Source organism: Ambystoma mexicanum, chromosome 5p (genome assembly GCF_040938575.1).
Source record: "Ambystoma mexicanum isolate Mex_15411 chromosome 5p, UKY_AmexF1_1, whole genome shotgun sequence".
In the NCBI taxonomy this organism is placed as follows: domain Eukaryota; kingdom Metazoa; phylum Chordata; class Amphibia; order Caudata; family Ambystomatidae; genus Ambystoma; species Ambystoma mexicanum.
In genome coordinates, this window is record NC_090930.1 from 203,239,527 (window position 1) to 203,262,710 (window position 23,184).

The following is a 23,184-nucleotide window of genomic DNA, read 5'->3' on the forward strand; positions in this document are numbered from 1 at the left end:
AGCTCTTCTGGCTTCCGAGATAGGGTCGGATTTGGAGAGGCGAATGGGCGCTTGTAGGGCATTATTCTGGATCATCTGGAGTTTGTTCAGGTTGCGTTCAGAGGTGCCGGTAAATAAGGAGTTGTAATAGTCGAGCTTGGCTCCAGTGATAGCTCTTGCTATTGTTAGGCAGTTGGGAGTGGAGAGGAAGGGCCTGCTGGCATGAAGCAGTTTGGCTGTGTAAGCCGCTGCGTAAGCGATTGAGTTCACTTGACGTGAGACATTGAGGTTAGCATCCAGGTAGACACCAAGAGTTTTGCCAGTGGTAGAGGTGGTGATGTGGCTGCCATCGATGATGAATTCCTTGAATGCTGGATCAATATTGAGAAATCTGGGGGTTGAGCGGACGATGAGTATTTCAGTTTTGTCGTTGTCGAGACAAAGTAGGTGAGAAGCCATCCAATTTTGATTGACCTTGTTGGCAGTGTTTATGGTTGCTGAGTCCTGTGCGTATGGTCCCTAGCAAGGGATATGGAACTGCCTGTTGTCAGCGTAGGTCAAGGTGGTCAAAGAGGGGTTTTGTGTAAATGTTATAAAGGGTGGGGGGAGAGGCAGGAGCCTTGGGGGACTCATCGAGTGACAGGAGTAGGTTCAGCGGAGCAGTCGTTGATGAAGACACGAGAGGATCTGTTAGCTAAGAAGGACTTCACCCAATTGGAGGCTGATGGCGAGAAGTTCGCTGTTGTGGCACGTTGAGAGCAGACGATTTGGTGGTCTACCAAATCGAATGTTGCAGAGAGGTCTAGCATCATTAGGAGGGCAGGTTTGCCAGTGTCTTTGATTGCATCGATTTGTATTTTCAAGTCTAGTAGGACAGTTTTGGTTCCGTGTTTGGGGCGGAATCCTGATTGCCAAGTATCCAGAATGTTGTTTTCCTCAAGATACTGTTGGACCTGGATGCAGGCAACACAATCCAGGATCTTCAGGAGCTGGGGAACCGTGGTAATGGGGTGGTAGTTTGTTGGGATGGAAGGGACAAGGGAGGGTTTCTTAAGGAGTGGTAGGACCCATGCAAGGAAGTTGGCACTGAGTTGGTGGAGAAGGATGTGTTGATGATGGCTGTGAAGAGGGATATGAGTGTCTCAGCACAATCTTTAATTATTGGGGCTGGGCAGGTGTTGCCTTTGCTGTGTGATGGTGTGGGACTCTTTCCAATCATGGTGACATCCATGTCTGAGACAGGGTGGAAGCTGAACAGGGTGCTGGAGTAGGTCAGTAAGGGGCTTGGTGCTGTGGGCGGTGGTGGTTTTGTGCACATAGCAAGTTGCTTGCTGATGATTTTCCCTTTGAGGGAAGTGACCTTTGCAGTTAGGGCATCTTGTTTTTTTTGGGCCAGGTGCTGTCAACTGTCAGGTCTGGCTGAGGTCGGGGGGACTCTAGCTCCCAGAAAATTGTGAAAAGTTCCTGGGAGTTGGATGAGGCATTACTAATTCTGGAATTGTAGCTATTGGCTTTGGCAGCATGGATTTTCCTTTTGTAGTTTTTGGCAAGTGAGGAAAAAAGGGCATCGAGGCAGGGGAGGGTTCTTTTATCCAAGCTAGTTTGGCGGTGCACCTATTGGGGTGGATTTCAAGGAGTTCAGGAGTGAACCAGGTGTTTTATTTAGTGTGGGTTTGGCTTTCCTTAGTTTGAGAGGGGCATGCGTGTTGACTGCTTGTGCAATAGATTGCATGTAGAGGTCAACCAGTGCTGCTGGGTCTGTTACTGACATTGGGGGGGGCGACAAGGTGGCAAGTAGCGGTGCAAGGTTGGTCGGGTTGAGGTATTTTGTGCACCGGGCCATGAATTCAGGTTTGGCAGGGTGAGCTGGTCTCAGGCGTTCAGAGTGGGGGATTTTGAAGGCAATAATGTGATGGTCCGACCCTGGGCAGGGAGAGGGAATGTTACATTTGAGGTCGCTTAACGAGTCTAAGTTGTGGCCTTGGTCATGGGTGGGCTAGAGAGAGCGTTGTGAGAAGCCGGCATGGTTAAGTGCCATGGCTATGCTGGTGGCCAATGAGTCAGCTGGGTCCTTGAGGCCAACGTTGAGATCTCCAAGGATTATGACTTTGGATTTGGGTTTTATGGAGGTGAAGATACTTTGCATGAATTTGTCTTTGAAGATGAGGCTGGGGCCAGGTGGACGTAGATAAGTGTGATATGATATGATATGGTATTTGAAATGCACCTATACATAAGTGTTTCAAGGCACGACGAGGCAGGGAGGGGGGAGCAAGAGGGGACAGACAACGATCCTACTAGGCCAGGTGTCATTTAGATCGCGCAAGTGCAAGGGTGGAGGGGAAGGGAAAAGTGCAAGGGGAAAGGGAGAGGGGAAAAGTGCAGTACAGTGTTGGTAGAATACAAGATAAATAATAAGGGCCCGCTGGTGGCAAGTGCAAGGTAAGTGCAGACAAGTTCTGGGAGGGGGGCTGTAGGGATACAGAGACAGTCCTGCAGTGCAGGGGTTGCCAGGGAGGCAGTGCAGGGGAGAGTGGCTGGGCCAAGGACCGAGAACGGTGAGTAGCACAGTTGCAGATTCAGTGCAGTTTCAGTAATTAGCAAGGGAGAGGGGGAGAGAAAGCAGAAGCAAAGAGGAAGGTTTTGAGGTGCTTCCAGAACCGGAGATGGTTCTCCTCAAGTTTCAGGGAGGCAGGAAGGCTGTTCCAGAGGGAGGCCCCTGCTGCAGAGAGAGATCTACCACCAACACGTTGCTTGGAGAAGCGGCTGACCCTGAGGGAGTAGGAGGCGGATGAGCGAAGAGCTTGAGAAGGAAGATATTTAGGAAGAGAGAGTTGAAGGTATTTTGGCCCCAGGTCCCAGAAGGCCTTGTGGACAATGCATTGGGTTTTGAACTCAATCCTCGCAGCCACTGGGAGCCAGTGTAGCGATTTCAGTCCTGGAGAGATACGGTCCCTGGGCATGAGGCCAAGGACAAGTCTTGCAGTCCTGTTCTGGATGAGTTGCAGAGGGCGGAGAGTAGAGGCAGGCAGATTAAGATAGAGGCTATTACAGTAGTCCAGCTTCGAGAGAACCAGGGCTCTGGAGACAGTGAGCTTCTGGGGGAAGGAGAGGAAAGGAAGGATACCTCTGTGGAGGTGCAGCTGGAAGTGTGACTTCTTGGAGACATCAGATATGTGAGGAGAAAAAGAGAGTGTGGAGTCGAAGATGACCCAGAGGTTTTTTGCCTTGCAGGCAGGAGCAGGAAGAGGGCCAAGAGAGGCCGGCCAGAGAGCTGCAGGGAAGGAGGGAGTGGGTGTGCCGATGAGTAGAATCTCAGTCTGGAATCGTTAGGCGACATGGAGATCTTGGTGAGTAGGGCTTCACAATTTGGGATGATATTGGTTTGTGTGACTGATGGTGAGCGTGTTTTTAAAGTCTTTTACCAGTCTTTTACCCAAAACCCACAATTTTCCTATGGATATTTCCCTGGTGATTCTATGGGGATCTTTGACAAACTATGAAACTCCTCCAAAAGTGATTAGAAGCAGTATGTCGCGAAAGTTTAACATTGTTTATGGGTCCTCATTGGGTCTCTGCTGTTTAAAACTAGAATTTGAACAGTTACCTCTGACTTATTACAAATTCTAATGCAATACATCACTGCACTCCACTCCTGCCAACTGGAACATAGTTGGCTTCTGTGCTTAACTTGGATCACATTATATCCTATCATTTCAAGGAGTGTTTTGAGATCACGTAGCTCTGGTATTAGACGACTAGATGTACTGTGAATGTTGGTGATACTTTTGGGAATGGTTTAGAAGTGCTAAGCCCTTCTCTCCGTCTAGCTACTATATTGAGCACATGGTCTATGTGTGGAATCATTATTTTACTATGCACTAGAGGCGGTAGGGATTACAGTGACTTGGTACGCATGCATTGGTACTGTGTGTGTGGAGTAAGCACTGCACTGGAAAAAGGACTGATAGCAGAGGAGTGGCCTGGTGTATAAGGCTCACGCATCACTTTGCTTTTCATGAAACAGATGTGTGTGGCACAATACTCCAGTTCCGTCCCTGTTGGGCAGGCATACTATACGAATGGGTGGGGGGACGGATTCCCAAAAATGTGTTAATGGGGTAAGACGAAAAGAAAGGAGCATCTAAACACCAGCCTATTTCTAAGCACATGCACCCAGAGACAACTGTACTTTTCGCATTGCTGGTCTGCTCCCAATTAACAATGGCTACAAAATCGGATCAGTCCATTTCACACTACATTTTCCAACTAAGAAAACAGTATGAAGAGACAGAGTGCATTTCGAGACATAGCTTTGTTGTGGTAGGTCCTACAAACCCCAAGAATGTACCTTATTGTGGAAAATCTTACAAACCCCAAGAATGCACCATCTCATACCGATAAAAGGAGAAAACAACATTTGCTCGTTTATAGTTGTCCTTTTTAATGCACATTTGGTAGCTGTTAAATTTGGGCCGAAAACATAGAAAAAGCAGCTCTAGACATCAAATGAGAGCCACTGCTATTGGAAAAATAGGAAGTGTTTTCTTTGTTCACACAGTGCTCAGGAAACATACAGGTAGGTTTACATACAGGATGAACAAAAAAATGATGTGTCTAATACACAAACAATCATGTTGGCGAAGACAAACACATATACAAATAGCAACAAATAGTCCAAGAAAGTTGTGACTCATACTATGAATACATCAACACAGACAAAAACGGCATGGGTTTACACAGTACAGACAAAATAAAATAGAAACATCAATTGCAATAAAAAAATAGGATGTTTGGTGTGGTCACATTCTTTTTTATTTAACTCAAGTTTTTTTTAAAGTAGTGTACAGCTAGTCTGCATAATAATATACATGACTATGCTTTCGAGCAAAGATATGTGTTCTGTAAGCATCACTCGACATGCTTAGGTCATTTCATTTGTATGGGGTATTTTACAAAGGTATCGATATTGGTACCAAATCCTGCATGTTTGATTTTATTCAAAAGATATATATATATATATATTTATTTATAGTATGGCTAATCATTTGACATATTTTCACAGAATACAAAAACATTAAAAAAATATTCTTAAGCACAAAAACAATTGTTGCAGGCGGGACAATGTTAGAAACCAGATTGAAGTTACTACCAATGAACATTTTCAATGACATTTCCAAACGAAAAGTGGAGTGAAAAAAGGGGGAGGGGCTTAACACTATAAAAATCAGTAGTTGTCGGATGCAAAAGAGGTAATAAAAAATCTCCTGACATTAAAATCCATATAAAATACTGCTGTATTTTTTTTAAAAAAAATCTATTGAATTTTGCATAAATATTTTGTGAAATGTGATTCAAAATTGTCTCGGTTTTGAATGGTTGTACGATTATGTTAAAGAGGTGTTTACACGATATACACATTTAATTACTTACAATGAGAAATAAGCTTAACAATATATATTCAGAAATGTGGGACACGGTAGGGTTAGTAGCACCATGAAAAAGGATATTTTTCAAAACTGCAGTCTTGTTAATCTAAACATACTCAGTGCGTTTCTTCTCTTGGATGATGAAAAAAGTGCCATGTTGGTATGGGGAAAAACTTCATCTTCTGATTCTCAAGACGTCAGGTACATTTTCCACTACCAAGAGATTAATCTGTTTTTCAGTCCTTTTGTCAAAATGCAGCGGACAAATCCTCAATATGGCACTTTGGTGAGGTACATCTGAAACCGTATGCTTTACAACAAGTTCATAGCTTTCCTTTGAATTCTTTTTCATTTGAGCACAATAGCACCATTGTTGTCGTAGTGGACAATCCATCCTAAGATTTTTTTGTTATCCAAATGTGTTTAAAGAAACTTTCTTTAAGATGTTACGTCCTCTTCATACAAACTTGACATCGACTTACGCGTGTTCGCAGTTCTCCAGCCTTCAGGGTTTCTGACTGAGGTTTACTGGTGAATAAAAGAGAGGTAGTCAGTGATCTTTCCTAGACCTGGCTATCTTTACAGGGACATGACGCATGCAAGTCCAGACCAATCCCTTTTTGGGGATTCAGTTACAGAAACCAGTTTTATAACACTGAAGAGCTAAACCATGAAGATTTGTCCATGCTTCAGTATGACTTTCATCTAGAAGAAGTCAGTCTCCCAATAAGTACACTATGTACTATTCACTATTGTGTACCTTATAAGAGCACAATGTATGTACAAACATGCACACTATGTACACAAGTTATTACAAGATGAGTATTAGTAGGTATTGCAAGGATAATATCAGGCGTAGAGCTATGGAAGGACAATGCATATGGTGAACAGTGTAAGGGTAGTCAGAAATTCCCAGATGTGTTGCCACTCTTGTATGCACAAGTGTGTCTGTAATATCAGAAGCATGTGGGTAGGAATCAATACATGTTTAGAGAATATATTTGTAGGTAGGATAAAAAAATGAAATAAAATGTGGAGACCTTAATATCTTCATCTCTCTCACTCGCTATATAATCAGACATTACTTACCCAGTAATATTCCTTCCATGGATTGTTTCTGTTTGGACACATTTATTTATTTATTGAGCATTTATATGGTGCCTATTCAGCAAAAGGTGTTTCCAGGTGCCACAAGAAATAGGGGGTTGGGGAACAGAGGAGAGAACAACAATACCGGTCCTACTAGGCCTTGTGACATTCAGATCGTTCAAGTGCAGTGACATAAGTGAAGGGGGGGGCAGGTCAGGGAGGAAGGGATGGGATAAGGGAAGGGGGAGGGAGAAGTGCAGGAGGGAGGAGACCCCAGTAGCTGGCCAAGTGCTAAGGGGAGCCCAGGAGGGCAAGTGCCATGGGAAGCGGCAGTAAGGATCAAACTAGTGCAAGGACGGGGGTGGACCAGACTTAGCGGTTAGTCAGGGAAGGGTGCCCGAGGACAAGTGCTGGTTATAGGGGTGCTGGGGTAGACTGATCGAGGAGGGTCTGTCCCCTGTAAGTCTCATAAGGGACTAGGCAACCAGTCGCAGCAGCAGGGGAACATTAGGGAGGGGGAGAGGGAAGGAGGAGGAGAAAAGAAAAGTCTTGAGAAGCTTCCAGAACTTAAGGAGATCCTGCTCAAGTCTGAGAGGGTGGGGAGGGCGTTTCAGAGGGAGGCTCTTGCCGAAGAAAGAGATCTACCCCACTCTCTCATTGGAGAAACGTCTGATCTGCAGAGAGTTGGAGCTTGAGGACTGAAGGACTCTAGCAGGGAGGTATTTAGGGAGAGAAAGTTGGGGGTAGCGAGGTGCCAGGCCCCAGAAAGCCTTGTGCGTGATGCAGATGGCCTTGAATTTGATCCTTGCAGCCACCAGGAGCCAGTGGAGAGATTTTAGGGATGGAGAGTTGCGGTCCGTGGGCTTGCGGCCAAGGATAACTCTTGCAGTCCTATTCTGGATTAGTTGAAGGGGCGGAGGGAGGAAAGAGGCAGATTGAGGAAGAGGCTGTTGCAGTACTCCAGAGATCTGGAGACATTGATTTTCTGGGGGAAGTTAAGGAAAGGGAGAATGACTCAGAGGAGATGAAGTTATAAGGGAGCCTTCTGGCAAGAACAGCAATATGAGGCGAGAAGGAGAGAGAGGTGTCAAAGATGACCCAGGTTTTTTTCCTCACACAGGTGTGAGGGGAGGGGGCCCAAGGAGGGTGACAAGAGAGTAAGAGTGAAGCAGGGGACAGGAGTCCCAATGAGGATGATCTCAGTCTTACTGGCATTAAGGCACAGATAGTTAGCAGCACACCATGCCTGCATAGCAGTCAGACAATCTGGAATGAGAGAGGAAGTATAGGAGGTTTAGGAGGGAAGCTTAAAGGAGAGCTGTGTGTCATTAGTATAACACTGAAAATGAGGATAGAAGGTGGAGATCAAGTGGGCAATGGGGGCAAGGTAGATATTGAAAAGCCACAATGAGAGGATAAAGTCCTGAGGAACGATGCAAGTAGATATTGAGGTAAAGGAGAGAAAAGGGCCCAGTTCAACATAGGAGGGCCGATCAGAAAGGAAAGAGGTCAACCAATCCAGTGCACGGTCAGTGATGCCATGGTATCATGGAGCCGATTTATGAGGGTGGCATGATTGACGGTGTCGAAAGCAGAGGAAAGATCGAGGAGGATAAGAACAGAGGGAGAGTTGAAGTTGAGGTTTGAGAGCAAGTACTCACAGGTGTTCCGGAAAGCAGTTTCTGTGCCTCTGGCTGCTCTGGTCACCTGCACAAGCGGATGCACACATGTTTGTGACATTACACCATGGCAGACCTTTTAATATCTGCTGTGAAACCACTATTAGATATTCTCAACCCGCTGTTGCTTGCGACCATTGTGACCTGAGACATTCCTAGATAGGTTGCATTTGAAGTCTTGCATGAAGAACTTGGTAATTACAAGATGCCATTGTGTTAAATTGTTTCATCACCCTTCTTCCTCTTAAAGAAACTGATGGCAGATAAAGTTGAACACACACTTTGCCTAAACCCTCTCATTTGAAGGGGAACTCTGCCCCAAGAAATGTCTTTATTTATGATAGGGTTAACCTCGATTTTGGCACATTTATGGAGAAAGCAAAATTAAAATGTTCTCTTCTTGCATTGCATGACCTGTCTCAGGCCTTCGTGCAGACAACCTGTCATTCAAATCCCAATCACCATGCGTATTCATTTCAACTCTCATGCATGAAGACATACAGAAGGTCCACCCTTAAAGGAAGGCACTGATGCAGACAGATGGCATCCCCTTGAAGATCTGGTACCATGTTCCTTGAGCCCATATTGGGCCAATGAAGATTGTGCAAGATTTGAACCTCGTCAGCATCCTGAGCACTAGTGCAATGACAGGAACTGCGGAAATGCATAAGGAAGTCTAAAAGTCCACTCCACCAGAAATGCATTCCTTCCAACAGGAGAGCTTTCACTTTGTTATCCATCATGAACGGTTTGACTAGGGGGTTCCCCCAAAGGTTAAGGGAGGACTTTCAGGCAAAGTTCTCACTCATGAGAACCTGCACCCTGCTTGTTCAGAGCGCCTGCCACCCTATTGTCCATTTTTCCCCGATGGGCTTCTGAGACCAACATGCTTTTCTCCTGAGCCCAGAACCAGAGCCTCATGGCTACCCTACAGAGGGAGAATGACCGCACTCGACTCCGTCTTGACGTAATGCATGACCACTGTATTGTCCATCAGTATCAGGACATTCTTCCCTTGGATGAAGGGCAAGAAATCCATCAGTGCCAATCTGATGGCTTGCAGCTACAACAAATTAATGTGCCAAGAGCACTCTGCCTGGGATCAAAGTCTGTTCACTGTGTGATTTGAGGTCATCACTGTTAGGGAGTTTTATAAAAGTCCACCAATTGTATGCATTTTCAAGACTCACACTTGGGACACAGGGCTCCAACTATAGGCCTGAACCACACAGGTGTTGTTGGTAGCAATAGCTGGGTAGCCAGGCTTAATTTGAGGGAGTAAGGGCTGTAGGCAGTACAGAGAACTTAGAGTATGCACATAGGCCAAAGAAACACTGACACTAAACTACTGAACTGGAGAAAGGATAAAGAACTGTTGCGTACGCAGAAGGTGATCCTCACCCTGCGGTCTTCTCAGCGGGATGCACCGCCACAGCTCGCTCCGGCACCTCTCGCCCCCTCAGGTGGCTCTTCTCCAGCTTGGCCTCTGCCTGCAGATGCGATGGGGCTGCGTCCCCGGGTGCCCCCCGCTGACACTGTGCTCTTTGTCAGGTTGGTGCAGCCATGCACACACTCCACAGCCGCACTTAGCCCCTGCCTCACCGCCCCAAGGGAGATGCAGGTGCTGGATGCTGCCGCAGCCCAACAGAGGCTGCATGGGTAGCAGTGCATGTGTGCGGCACGCTATTGCGTTTTCAGATTCCCGCCTTTTGTAGCTCTGCCTGCAGGTAGCGCTATGCCTGTGTTGCACCGGGGGTGCTCTCCCTGGTCCTCGGGTGTTAGGGATTCGTGCGAGAGCCCTTTAGCAGCCAGAGCTGCTGCCGGCATGTCTATCTGGAGCCGGCAGCCATCTTAACCCTTGGAACAGCTGCCATACCTCAGCAAAGGCTGATACGACCCGCGAGACTGGAGTGAGGGGAAGGAACGTCAAAGAGGTTGCAGAGAAGAGAATACTGAAGGCACCAATGCTGCCAAAGACTGGCTCTTGGAGGCACCTCTCTCCTTGCTTGGCCAAATAATCCTGAGTCTTCCTGTGTACAAATGAGGTGAACGGCTGAAAGCCTCAGCCTACGCAAACATATGCAAGGGAATGGTAGAAGAGGAAGGCTGTTACACCGCCAAGCCGGGCAACCTAGCTGTGACCTTGGATTCCTTGTACCTCTAGAGATTCAACTGCCTTTGATCCATACAAGTTAACAATGTCAAAAGGTGGGTCTATTAGTTTGGAATGCATGTCAGGGACAAAGCCTGAAGGTTTGAGAAAAGAATACCTCATCGCAGACGCTGCTCCTATGGATCAACCAACACAATCTTTCTGGCCCATCTGCAGCGGTCGACACACTGTCTCCTTCACAATGTCCAGAAAGCTGTGCCTGAGTTATGCCTCAGACATATGCAACGAGGTCTCTGAGATGACTGCCCATAGCACAGGTATATATTTTGCTATGGCCAGAAGGTGCTCTAGAGCCATGCTCCCCAAAGCAAAACATTTATTTCACAAATGCAACAGTATTTTCCCCATCTCGATCTGGGGAAGATCCCAGGAGATCAAGGCTGATGTCAGGTTGGTTGTACCCACCTGAACCATCAGACTCTCCAGAGAGGGGTTCCACAAGAGGAACATGTGGTCAACGGGGGCAATCTTGACCTTTTTTCTGAACTCCTTGTGAACTGTCAGAGTGGAAAAAGGAGATTGCCACAGGGTCAGGACGGGGTTAACAATGGATGCATTAAACTCTCTGGGCCCTTATTCAGGATTCCCATGAGTGCATATTGTCCTTGAGGCTTAAACAGAGCCCTGAGACCCAATGGCGCAATTACATTTCCGGTGCATCACCAAATATAAAATCTCCACCTGGTTTGCCATGAAGTCCAATAATGGGCCTTAGCCAGTTATCAAGGGAGAATGAGTATGCGTTACCCTGCATCAAGGATGGACTGCATGGACCTTCATGGGAGCTCAGCTGAAGTGTACAGCTACCCTCTAGAGCATCACTGCCAAATGACCTAGGCGCAGTGGAATCCATATTGTCATTGACATTGAGGCTGAAACCGTACCAGTGAAGGCCTTCAAGAAGATGTCTGACATGTGTTTCTTAAACTCCAACACTTCTCCAGAAGCAGGCGTAGAATGAATTGACGCCTTTCCCCAGAAGAGTCCTCACTTTCATCTTGTGGGAGTAGGAGAAGACACATGATTTGACTTACTGAGACAGAGCAAATGCTTCTTCACCTTCTTATTCCTCCTTTTCTACTGCACCTCCAGCCTCTCCTCTTGGGTAGGGTCCTCAGATGACTTCGGAAACTGTTGCATTGGCTGCTTGATGACCAGTGGTTTGAGCTGCATCAAGGCTGTTCATGATTACCTGGTTGGCATCTAATTGCTCCTCCTTAATGATGGTTCGTGCCTTAAGACGCTTATTGTCAGGCAAGTCTTTAAGCAGGCCCCGTGTGGCTTCTCACTAGGAGCTGGCATGTCTATTTATCAGGGGTGTCTTAGCTATGCGTACATTGTATGCTGCTCCAGTACACATTGTTCTTCCATGAAACACAATTTTACTTTCATTATCCTGGGGGAATCTCTTGTGGAAGTGGGTGTCCCACAACGATTTTGAGTTGTAGCTCTACCATAGAATATGGGATTAATTGTCCCCCAGGATTATGAGATCGACAAATTTAAGTTTTACTCTTTCCTGGCATTTGCTGCCTTAACAGTGGCATGTGAGTCGAAAGATGCTTAATGTTGCTTCAAACAAATTGCGATGTAGGGATATACCGACTGACTTTGGTTCTTCTAGAAGACGTTCAATAACATCTTTCCTCAGTTTCCTCTCCAACCTCTACATTATAGCTTGCCGCAGCACGTTTAAACATTGCTTGATATGTTGTGTGTGTTGGGAATTGGCTGGTGGGGGTTCTGGGTCATTGAGAGATGCCATTGGGTAACTCCAGTTGTCCGTTGATATCAGGTGTCAGTCCTTGCAAAGTACTTTGCATGTTTGAGCCAATGTACTCTGGCTGTTCTTCATACATGGATTGTTGTACCCTTGTAGTCTTCTTGTCGACAAAAAAATATCAATTAGAACTATCAACACCTCACCCAACACCCCCCTGCCAACCCCCCCCACCACCCTCTCACCCCTCATACCCAACACATTCTAATTATATATATATTTATTTATTTTTTCAATAAATAAATAAACAAAAAGAGTATCAGTTACTATGGGGGGGTCCCCCCAACCCCCCCTCACCAAACACCCCCCTGCCACCCCCCCACCCTCTCACCCCTCATTCTCAACACATAGTTATTATATATTTATTTATTTATTCAATAATTAAATAAATAAAAAGAGTATCATTTACTATGGGGGTGTCCCCCCCAACCCCCCTCACCCAACACCCCCAACCCCCCCTCACCAAACACCCCCCTGCCACCCCCCACCACCCTCTCACCCCTCATACTCAACACATTTTAGTTATATATATATTTATTTATTTATTTATACAATAAATAGAACATTTCGAAAAAATATTGAAAAAATGTCAACATTATTGTTTGTCGACATTATTTTTTTCCACATTTATTTTTCGAAATTTTGACTGTCGCCATTTTTACTGTCGAAATTATGACTGACCACCGTCTTCAACATCTTTCTCAATGTCTTCCTCACTATACTCCTCATCAGGTTACCACCGTTTCTGTTATCCATCTCAGCCTTGCAGGAGTGTGTGAGAGTGCACCATAAGCTAGAGTATACTTCGCTGGGTATAAGTTTGAGAGGGTTGTTATACGCCTTTGAAAAAAGGTGTTGTATAAACTGGTATCCGAGCTCAGCACCATGCTTGGAGTCCTATTTTTCGGTGCCTTTTTCTCAGAGCCATTTTAGGAATTTTGTTGGTCAGAGCCATTTCTTTTGGTGCCACGTTTGGATTTTCCCACACTCTCCTCTTCTGTGACATGTTTCTGTGTTTCTGTTTAGTTTCCCCAGCATTCGATTTTTTTGATCACTGTGGGAATGAGTCAGATTTCCCATCAGGAGGCTGCAGGGCCCTGGAGTGGTGGAGTGCTACAGTTTGCAATAGTCGAGGACTGCAAGTAGCTATCGCAACATGCGTAGCATGTGAATCTAAACAGATTCACAAGCCCTAGACACGCATGTATGTACTGTATGCATTCAGGTAAACATGCACATATTGATTCCAACATTCGGGGCCAAGAACACTTGTTTTAATTCCTATCAATTACATGCAAATGCACGTTGCACATGGTTTTCTGTGAACATGAAGTCATATGGTGGTCAGTCATAATATCAAAAAAACGTCAAAAAGAAAAATCAAATTCTTTATTTTTTTATGTATATATTTTTTTGGGGGTTTCGCAAGTAAAGAAAAAGGTAAAAACAAAAAACAAAAAAAAGGGTGTTTGGAGGTGAACCCCCCATTTCGAATAAAAAACATAGTGAAAAAGAAATTCGATTTTTTTTTCGACATAATTTTTTGAAAAATGACTTTCGACATTTTTGCATTCGATATTATCACTATAAACCAAGTCATATCATAATTTCTGGATCCAGGAGTAAATCACACATGGCCTAACTTACACATGTTAAGAAGGTTTTGCTTTCTGCAACTTTTCTCCATAGACTTCAATGGAGTCCCCCAGCAAATCTGCCAATAGTCTGGATCCTGACCGTTCTTTGGAGTTAGGGAGGTCTTTTTGCCTGCCTCACCGACTCAACTCACTTAGTTGAGGGTGCACTGGTCAGCCCCTATGGTTAGCAGTGCAGGAAGAGCCTCTACCATTTCCTTTCCAACTTTGTTTTTAAATGGCAGCACAAGGCATCTTAAATGGCGTGCTGCAGGGACACATTGTGCTCCCCTTGCCTATATGTTAATATCCTTGAAGCGGATTTTGTGATGTAAACAGAACAGGCTGGTGGCAGTCAACCGATGTGAACTGTTTTCATGGTGCACTGCTGCACACCATTCTTTTTGACATTGGTAATGCCTAGGATATCATATATACAAAATGGCTGCTTCTCATGGTTTAAGATCTCTTCTTTATTATACTTTATATGTGGCCATCTTCCAGTCCTCTCAGGTCATACACTCGCATTGGCGGGATCCTGCAAGGAAACTGCAGTCACTGCTTTATGCGACTGAGCTGGCAAGAACTGGGGACTGGGGATACTTGGCCCCAATACAAATCCCAGCCAGAGTATATACAAAGTGTTTCTGGGCAGATGTGGGGTATATGGCTGTCCATTTGGGTGAGTATATGGCTGAGTTGCTCGGGAGGATAGCTCAGGGGCAACATGCTCGCCTTGGAAGCAAGATGACACGGAGCAACACAGGTTCGATCCCTGGGTCCCCTCTTAGAAACCTCTGGGTATTAAGTGCGTTATAATTAACCTATCATTTCATTTCATTTTATGTTTGAACAGTCTCTACCTATTTTCCTTCTGTTGGAGGGCTGGGGTATCGGCTATCGAAGATGAAAGATGGCCGCCTGCGCCCCACAGTTTGGTCAGAAGCCCCAACGAGTGCACAGGCATTAGTTAAACTGGTGCCCATTTAATATGGGCAGTTCCCTGACTTGCAAGTGGATGCGCCTCTTCCAAATTACTGAGTACAAGCATGCTCCCCCCTTCAATTTCCCATTGGGTAAGATGAACAAAAGCACCCAGTCTCCTCCTGGGGGCAGAATAGTTGCCAGAAATGGGGTGGTGTTTTCATTGCACATCCCCTCTGCAAGTGACACCTCTGTGTAGGGCAAGGAGTGCTCACATGACAGGAGCTGGGGGTTCTGTGGTGGCTGGGCTGTGGGGCAATGCTGGCAGCCGTTGCACATGCTTACCATGTGTAGGTTCTACATAGCTGTAGCCCCAGTCTGCTGCTCTTTGGTGGTCCGCCTGTCTAGTAAGATTCAATGACAAGAGGTCTTCTACCCATCCAGGGGTACCACTGGTGTCTGACGAGATTGTTGGAAAAAAGCCTCAAAACACACAACCAGGATCCTGCTGTTGAAGAGCCCATCGGTGAGCCCAGTTTTTCAAGCCATAGTGCCTTGACAGCTGATGCCTCAGTACAGAGGCGCCTGGTTCTCCGCTCAGAAAAGGCTCATCAGAAATTCGGAATCCCAGGCAGTCGTTCATCCATGCTATAGCAACAACCAATCTCACGTGGCTCACTATGAACATGTGGGCTACCAAATCGCCTTACCACCTGCCAGGGGAAGCCTCCCATACTCTGGAGTGGAGGAGGGGGCAGAGGGGAGTAACCTACTAGTATTAAGATCATTCCAACTTCAGAAAGAACGCCCCATCACAGAAGTTGGATAGAAGAGCTCTTCTCACCATGGCCACTCCTATACCCCTAGACTCATCTTCTGTTCCCTTTGGGACTTTATCAAACTTTATCAAACATATGGGGCGACACGCTGACACACCCCTGGCGTGCCAGCCTTGTTGGGAATCTCGGTTTCTGACTCTCTGTGCCAATCAGAGCTTTAAGTGGGAAGAGGTTCATTGGTGCTGAGTCCCGGCAGGGTCAAGAAATCGCCCTGAAGCTGGTGCTTCCTGACCCGATTTCCCCACTAAAAGTCAATGAAAATATTATGCGTGACAATACTGCTCTTTTCCAGTAGAGGTCTCCCTCGCTCATATTTATAAGAATGTCATTGGAAATATATTACTGGTTTTGTAATACTCTGAAGGGAAAATAGAAACAACAATACATGGTTTGATTTTTGTAACATATATTGGTTTTGTCACTAGGCTTAATAAAAAATAAATGCATTTGAAAGTTACATGTTGAGGACCGGACTCGGGCCCAGCGCTTTAAATAGTACAAGAGTGGGGGCCACCAACAAATTTTGACACCATATTTTTGGGCAGGGCCTAAAAAGTGGTTTGCACAGACATAGAAGCACACATAGCTGAGGAACTTTCACAAGACGTGTGGCTTTTATAACTGAAGGAATAGATTAACAAACACCAGGCGTGTTTGCACCTGGCCCTGATATGAAAGGGAGTAAAGGGTGCGTTAAACATATTTATAATAAGCAGTGAAAAAATCTACTAAAATTAAAAAATATTGAAAATTAAATTGAAATGAGTCAATGCGGGCTCCAATCCCTCAGTTCTTTTGAAGGACATCCCTGTTTTTCCCTATTCCACCCTCTCGTTGATCTGTGCGCTTTCTTCATTCAATGTGCATTTAATTTTTTTCCTTCCACTACCATATACTTTATAGGTAATACTTAATTAGAAAAAACCACAGATAGTCTCAAATCCAGTCTGCTAGGGAGAACCAGTGTGAGATTGGAGAATTAAAACGGAAGAAATAAACGGACGTTTGCCCAATTCATAAAAAAAAAAAGAATCACCCCCGTCCATGTACATTGATAAGGCTAAGTTTGCTAAACACTGAACCCCCCAACCCGTAAAAGTACATAACCATCTGTCACAACAAGCAGCTCCATTTTCCACTTGTAATGGAAACTCAATCGCGGCCAGTAATTAAACATGACAGGCTATGAGGATCGCGGCCAGCTGCTGCTGAAAAGATGTTGCTCTGCAAAAGTGCCATGTGGTGCATTCACAATGGTTTAAAACCGGAAGTTGAATTATGCAATGAAAGAAAACAGCCTTACAACCCAAGTCCCACCTGCACTGCCCCCCTGGCAACCCTGCACTCAGGGGCTGTTTCTGTACCACAACAGTCCCCTACCAGCACCCGACACTTGTTGTCTACACTTACCCCTGCACTTGCCACCAGCTGGCCACACTTCTATGTATTGTCTCTATTTATAATATTTAATCATTCTATTGATGCCATGTACTGCACTGCCCCCTCCCCCTTTCTTCTTGCACTTCTCCCCTTCCCCCTCCCCTACACTTGCGCGATCTCAATGCCACTTGGCCTAGTAAGATCGTTTTCTCGGTCTTCCCTCTGTTCCCCTCCCTTGCCTCGTCGTGCCTTGAAACACTTGTGTATAGGCACGTTATAAAAGCCAAAGCACAGCATATCATATCATATATCATATATCATATCAAGTAAAACACTAAATTGCAAACGCTGTTTAGAGCCTGTGTATGTGGCACAGCGTTGTTAAAACTGGTGTAGAAATCGCCGCACGAGCAGCCAGTTGTACAGCCGTTAGCCCGACCAATCGACACACTGGGTATAATGCCCCACATGCTCTCAAACGTAAAGGACTGGCCCCAACGCCTAGGTCCATACACCGTGCCACCATACCTGAGACTGGGTGATCTTATGCCCACTGTTCCCTGGTTACTTGAGGATCCTTCCCCTGTTAAATCCCCACTCCCTTGCTTCTCTGCTCCCCAACCTTGATCTTCTCCTTATGATTGTAAACCGTTCTGTCAGCTTGGTCCGCGCTCAATAAATACACTTATAATATTATCCTATGTAATGTGTTGCCTGGAGATTGCACATTTCTGCTTACCTAAACATTTCCGACATCTCCACTGTTGCCAACCAGAAACTGTACGAGTTGGCATAGTAATTGCAGGTGCCCCGACCGTGACACTCGATAAATGGAGCCGAACGGAATTCCTCCAGACAGGAGCCTGGAGACGCCAATGCTTGCCCGGACCCCTCTGCACCGGCGCTGGTGTGCTGCAAGAGAAAGAAAGTCTTAAGAAGGCAAGGGGACTTTCAGGGGTGCTTAGCTCAAGAAATAAAACCCTGCCACTTTAAGAAGAAAGAGTCTAGAACGCCAATTGACACCAAGTACATGCGCACAACAGCGTAGTGACTAGAAAAGGGGCCCGCCCAAAATGGCCGCCCTGCGCCATACCATCATGAAGGAGTAACCGATCCAGAGAGAGTTCCACCCTTGGGGACAGGATGGGATCCGGATTGTTTGACTGTGGATCGCGATCACCATTGCTGGGGCTTCACATACTGCACACCTGGAGAGGGGAAGAGCAAAGACACAGTCAGAAAGATATGCAAATGCACTGTTAATGTACACGGATTTATATTATTTCCCATTGCACTGAAACTTTCCGCGTTGTTTAATGGGGGTCCAGGCGCCTGACTCCCCCCTCCTGCAGCCCATTATTTTACATCCTACCCCCTATGTACCACTTTGTACCCCATTGACATGTCCCACGATAAAATGTGGCGAAATGGGCGATATGAATGCACACAACGCTCCGCAGACCCGTTTATAATACTGTGCATTGGTAGGTGACATCAGGGGGACTTTCTGGTTTTTGTATTGTTCACTCATTTCACTCATTTCAATCACTCCATGGCTTTCCACACTCATCCCTTCTGCGGTCTCACTCAATTAATACTTTTTCACAGTGCCAATATGTTGCTGAGTGGCAGCTTTGCAGCGCTGGTCAGTCTGCTTGATAGGGATCAAGAAAAAGGGCCGCGAGACTCAAGGAAGCGTGTTCTCATCATTGTTTCATATCCGGTCCCAGCAAGTGTAGTTTGGGGGTACCAGTTGATGGTTGGCAGATTAATGAAGAATTGGTAATAGAGAGGGGGAGAGACTGGCTAGGGATGGGGAACGGAGGGGAGAAAAGAGCAGGTGAGTGCACAAGTGAGGGGCCAGGCGATGCGCAAAGGCTAGGAAGGCGGACTTGGATGCCTTTCACTTTGTGCTTCAAACAGTTGACTCTGGGCTCAACAGAACGCTTTTCTCTACCCAATATATGCCTCTGAAAGTATTTTGAGGCTACCCTCTGAAGGGTTCTGGAGCCTATTCATAGGATCTTAAACTTTAAATATTTTCTCCGCTGTGAGGCCAGCCAAGCTCTTTCACTCTCTGGTTAGTGTGGTCTGACATGAATGGCACATCACTCTTATCGGTCCTACTCTGTCCTCTCTTTGTGTATTTGGGATAGAACCTCTGTCCCTGCTGTATAAAAGCGTGGGCAGTTGCTGGCTTGCATGCGGGAAAGATGTTCCTGAAAACCAGACGGACCTGAAGGGCAAGATTTCTGTGTAGCTGTGGCAGGCAACCCTTTAGCCTTGGCTGTTTTCTTCTGATGGATGACACCTTCCTCTCACAGATTCTGCATCTCGACCTATTTCTCTCGCACCAGATCTTTTCGGGATCTTTTTCAGCCACCAGGAAGCTCAGCTCAATTCCATTGGGTACCCACTAAAGCACACGTGATGTTAGGAGCAGTATAGATGGAGTCTTTGGCTTTTACCCATCACTGAGCAGCTGAGGGGCCACAGAACAGCAAGAGGTGAAGGAGCTTTCATGAGGATGTGTAGGTTGGAAGGGTGATGAGGAATCTGTGGGAAGGATGAATTCATCAGAAGCAACATTACCGAGGGGTGAGTCATTTGTTTTTCAAAAGGATTCATCCCTCCAACATATTCCTCATCTTAGAAAGACTCCCAAAGCAGCAGAGAAAACTGGAGAAGGGATGATAATTTGAAGCCACCACCTACACGAGACAGTTCTGGAGCACGGAAAGACCAAAGTGGGATTCTTGACGCGAAAGGAATCCAGGCTTTGGCGTTTGGCAAACATGGGAAGCCCTCAGAGCAACATGGCAAATCTAAAGTAAGTCGCCCATCTGAACAGCAAAAGTGGCTGTCAACCTTGGATAAAATGGGCCCAGAGACCCTCAGGCACATCACCAGCCAGATCATAGCACTCTGAAATGTAGAGAATAATTCGACTGGAAGGGTCTGCTTAGTAACATTCGTGCCTGACGGATCCCCAGAATAACTAATGAAAGGTTGTTCATCCTTCCTGGGGTTCCTCGCCTGAGTGACATAATAGCGTAGGGCTCTCTTGCGGTCCAGATGGTGAAACCTCTTCTTCAACTTAAATGGAAGGAAGATTAATCTTTGAGAGAGAGGGAAATCCAACATGACCTTGGAAAGGAAGGTCCATTTTACCCGCAGGGTCCCCCTCTCCTTAGAAACAAATAACACAGGTTTCCCAGAAACAGCCTGGACCTCACCGAACCGCCTGACGGAAGTGAAGACAACCAGAAGGATCATATTAAAGGTGAGCAACCTCAAAAAACAGCAATGTATGGGCTCAAATGGAGCCACCATAAGAAAGGTCAACTCAAGATTCAAATACGACTCAGGAACAACAAACAGGGCTTGGATGAAACTGGTCACTCAATCACTACAAACACTGCTTAACAGAGGGGATTATAAAGAAGGAGACCTGCTGAGGAGCTCCAAATTTGAGACCGAAATAGTGGCCATGAACCCTTCCTAGTGGCAATCTGCAGGCCCAGCCAGACCAAAGAGCAGAAAGAGTTCTGAAAAAGCATCTAGACCACTTTCCCGGAATCAGAATGAAAACCTACACCACCTGCAGGCAAAGACTGATTGTCAGAAAGTAGTATGTACAGAACATCCCACTGCTTACACCTCAAGACGCTCAGCCATGAAGAATGACGTTGGTAAGGATAGGGTGGAGAATCTACCACCCCCCCTTCCAACTTGGCGACTAGATCCCCCTTCGCTGGAAGGTGCCAAGGAGGACAGATGGTCATGTCCAGAATTTCTGGTTAGCACAGTGACTGGGCTCAAACCGGAGCAATCTACATCATGATGGATGCAAAGTTCCATAGTCTTCTGATGACAATCTGCAGAAACCGCAGGTCTGACCGGAATTGGTGTAAATGCATGGAGGAGAGCAAAGGTCCACTCAATAAAAGCATTCACAAAAGACTCTAGTGGGTGAAATTCCCTCGAGCAGAACAACTCACACTTCCAATTGACACTGGTGGTGAAGAGGCCCATCTGTCGGGGTCCCCAAAGGGTGACTATTACATCCAGCACTTTCTGGCTGAGCTCCCACTCTTGGGAGGCTGAGTTCTGCCTGCTCAAGACTTCTGCCACCATAATAACTTGTTCTCTATCCCGGAAAGAACGGCTGCTCACAGATGTCATTCTTCAGAGCCCAGAACCACAGGACTAAGCTTGTCTGCATGGAGACAGACGTTGGGCACAGCCCCCTCCATCAAGATCTGGATACACCTGCACCGCTGTTAGGGCAGAACTCAATTTTTGGAGGTTCCGCCATCCCATTTATTGGGACCCCTGAACTTTGTTTTTCCTCTTTTGGTTTCTAGGATCTCTTGTTTATGTTTGTGTCCAGAAGGACTATAGTATCCCTGCCACAACAACCCTATTTCAATATATAGTCCTGTAGGAGAGCATATTGCTCCTAGGTCTAGGGTGCGTTATAAGCGCCCCATTTTCTCCCTGGAATGTTTTCTATCAGCCCACATTGGTTTTGTAGAGTAGGCTGGTGGCAGCTATAAATTAGTTTGGATTTCACCAGGGGTTCAGCTGATTTTGTGACATTAGTAGCCCAATATACCTTATTGATAGCCATTGGGGGTAATGAGTTTCCGTGGTCTTCTTGCTGCCATTTTGTTTTTGGTCGATTTCACTTGGAAAAGGGTCATTTTGCATGCATGGATTCATCCTGAGCCCAGCCCTGCACCCTCTATTGTGGTTGGGACTGGTTTACACCAGTCCATATCTCTAGTCAGGCCAATAGAAGGACTTAAATGTTAAATGGTTTTTAGGGCCAACCTGATTGGCTAGATGCCAAAACCTTTGTTTAGGCCTCCCTTATGTGATTGGGTGGCTGGCTAAAGCCAGCATATGTGTGTATGGGTATATCTAGGCGAAACCCAAAGCATACCTTAATTCAGCTTGTTTTCTCCTGGGATACTGCAGGTTTGCTTACCTGCCACAGGATTTTGCCACACACTTATTACAGCTGCACTTTTAGGGCCAGCTATTGCCCTACTGGATGGGTCCTGTGTCTTTCCCCGTACTCAGGTTTTGATTTCTAGCAGCTGGATGTCTTTCTTGGACTGGCCTGTTCCTATCCTGGGTCAACCCATCAAATAGTCTGAGATCTCCATGCCAGAACCATACCTAGGCCGATTTACTGATGCTTTTCTGTTTTACCACCATAGTTCTGCACCCTGGGGTACAAAGCTGCTTTAGCCCAGAAGGGCTGCGGGGCACTACTCCCCCACCTCTATTGTTTGTTTGGGCCATGATGGGTCGCATCCACACTTGTTTCCGGCATCAGACCATTTTCTACTGAATGGCTGCCCAGTCTTCGCCAACTCTGAAAGCTCCTCCAAATGTACTCTTAAGGTACTTACCCAAGCTGTGACATTTTTTCAGTTTTTTGGTTTCCCAACCCTCCCACCCCCAACCCTTGGATTTTTAAGCTGCTACTACAGGATTATTGTACATGTTTCAATCGTATTATACTGCAGTCTTCTGACCCACAGTATATTGTCACATGTATTTTCAATCCTTGGAGTGTGATATGGCCTTTTGGGTCTCGGCAGCGTGCGTCTAAATGCATCCTTCATTTTGGTAGCCCTCTAGTTTTTATTGCATAAAGTCTACATGTTCCTTCTCTCTATGAGCTATACAACTGCAGTGCACTGTTAGGAAAGATTTCTCTTTTAGAAACTTTCCCACCATAGTTCTATGGACTCCCAAACATTTTGCTTTTGTTTTTGAACATGTCCTGACTTTTTACAGGGAAGTGAACACTCACCTAGCCTTTTTCTCATTTTGTTATGGGGAAACTTATCAGTCCTTCAGACTACCTGCACTGGGAAACTAGGTTTCCCTTTTGTCGTTTTACCTTTTAGGTAACTTTTTAACGGCGTGCACAGCATCTTAAAATGTAGTGCAGTTGGAATATTTTTGTATCACTGTAGTCTTTTACACTTGAGATTTTTAGTTACCTTTATATGTGCCTAAAGACAAGCTGGAGGCATAAATCATATTTTTACAAGTTTTGCATTACTTCTAGGTATGCACTTTAGCATTTACTGCGTATGGCTATAGAACATGCCACAACATTTTCGCTTATTATTTGGCCATATTGTTGTTTGGCCTTCTTCCTGCCATGCCAGGTAAGAAAATCCCAGACAGGGTCATGCACTCGCTGGGAAAGATGCTGCTTTCGCACATGTGTGTGTATGTGGCCCAGGAAGGGG

General features: G+C 45.9%; 1 protein-coding gene across 1 annotated transcript in view; it reads right to left on the reverse strand.

The window, feature by feature from the left end:
• Positions 1–4,398: 4,398 nt before the first annotated feature.
• Positions 4,399–23,184, reverse strand: part of COL4A5 (collagen type IV alpha 5 chain) — a 568,084-nt gene continuing 549,298 nt past the window's right edge. The window contains exons 49-51 of the mRNA XM_069612627.1: positions 18,000–18,114; positions 17,646–17,818; positions 4,399–5,936 (exon numbers count right to left, since the gene is read on the reverse strand). Of these exons, the coding sequence (XP_069468728.1) occupies positions 5,855–5,936; positions 17,646–17,818; positions 18,000–18,114 (370 nt within the window). The 3' untranslated portion in view covers positions 4,399–5,854. The remainder of the gene's footprint in view (positions 5,937–17,645; positions 17,819–17,999; positions 18,115–23,184) is intronic.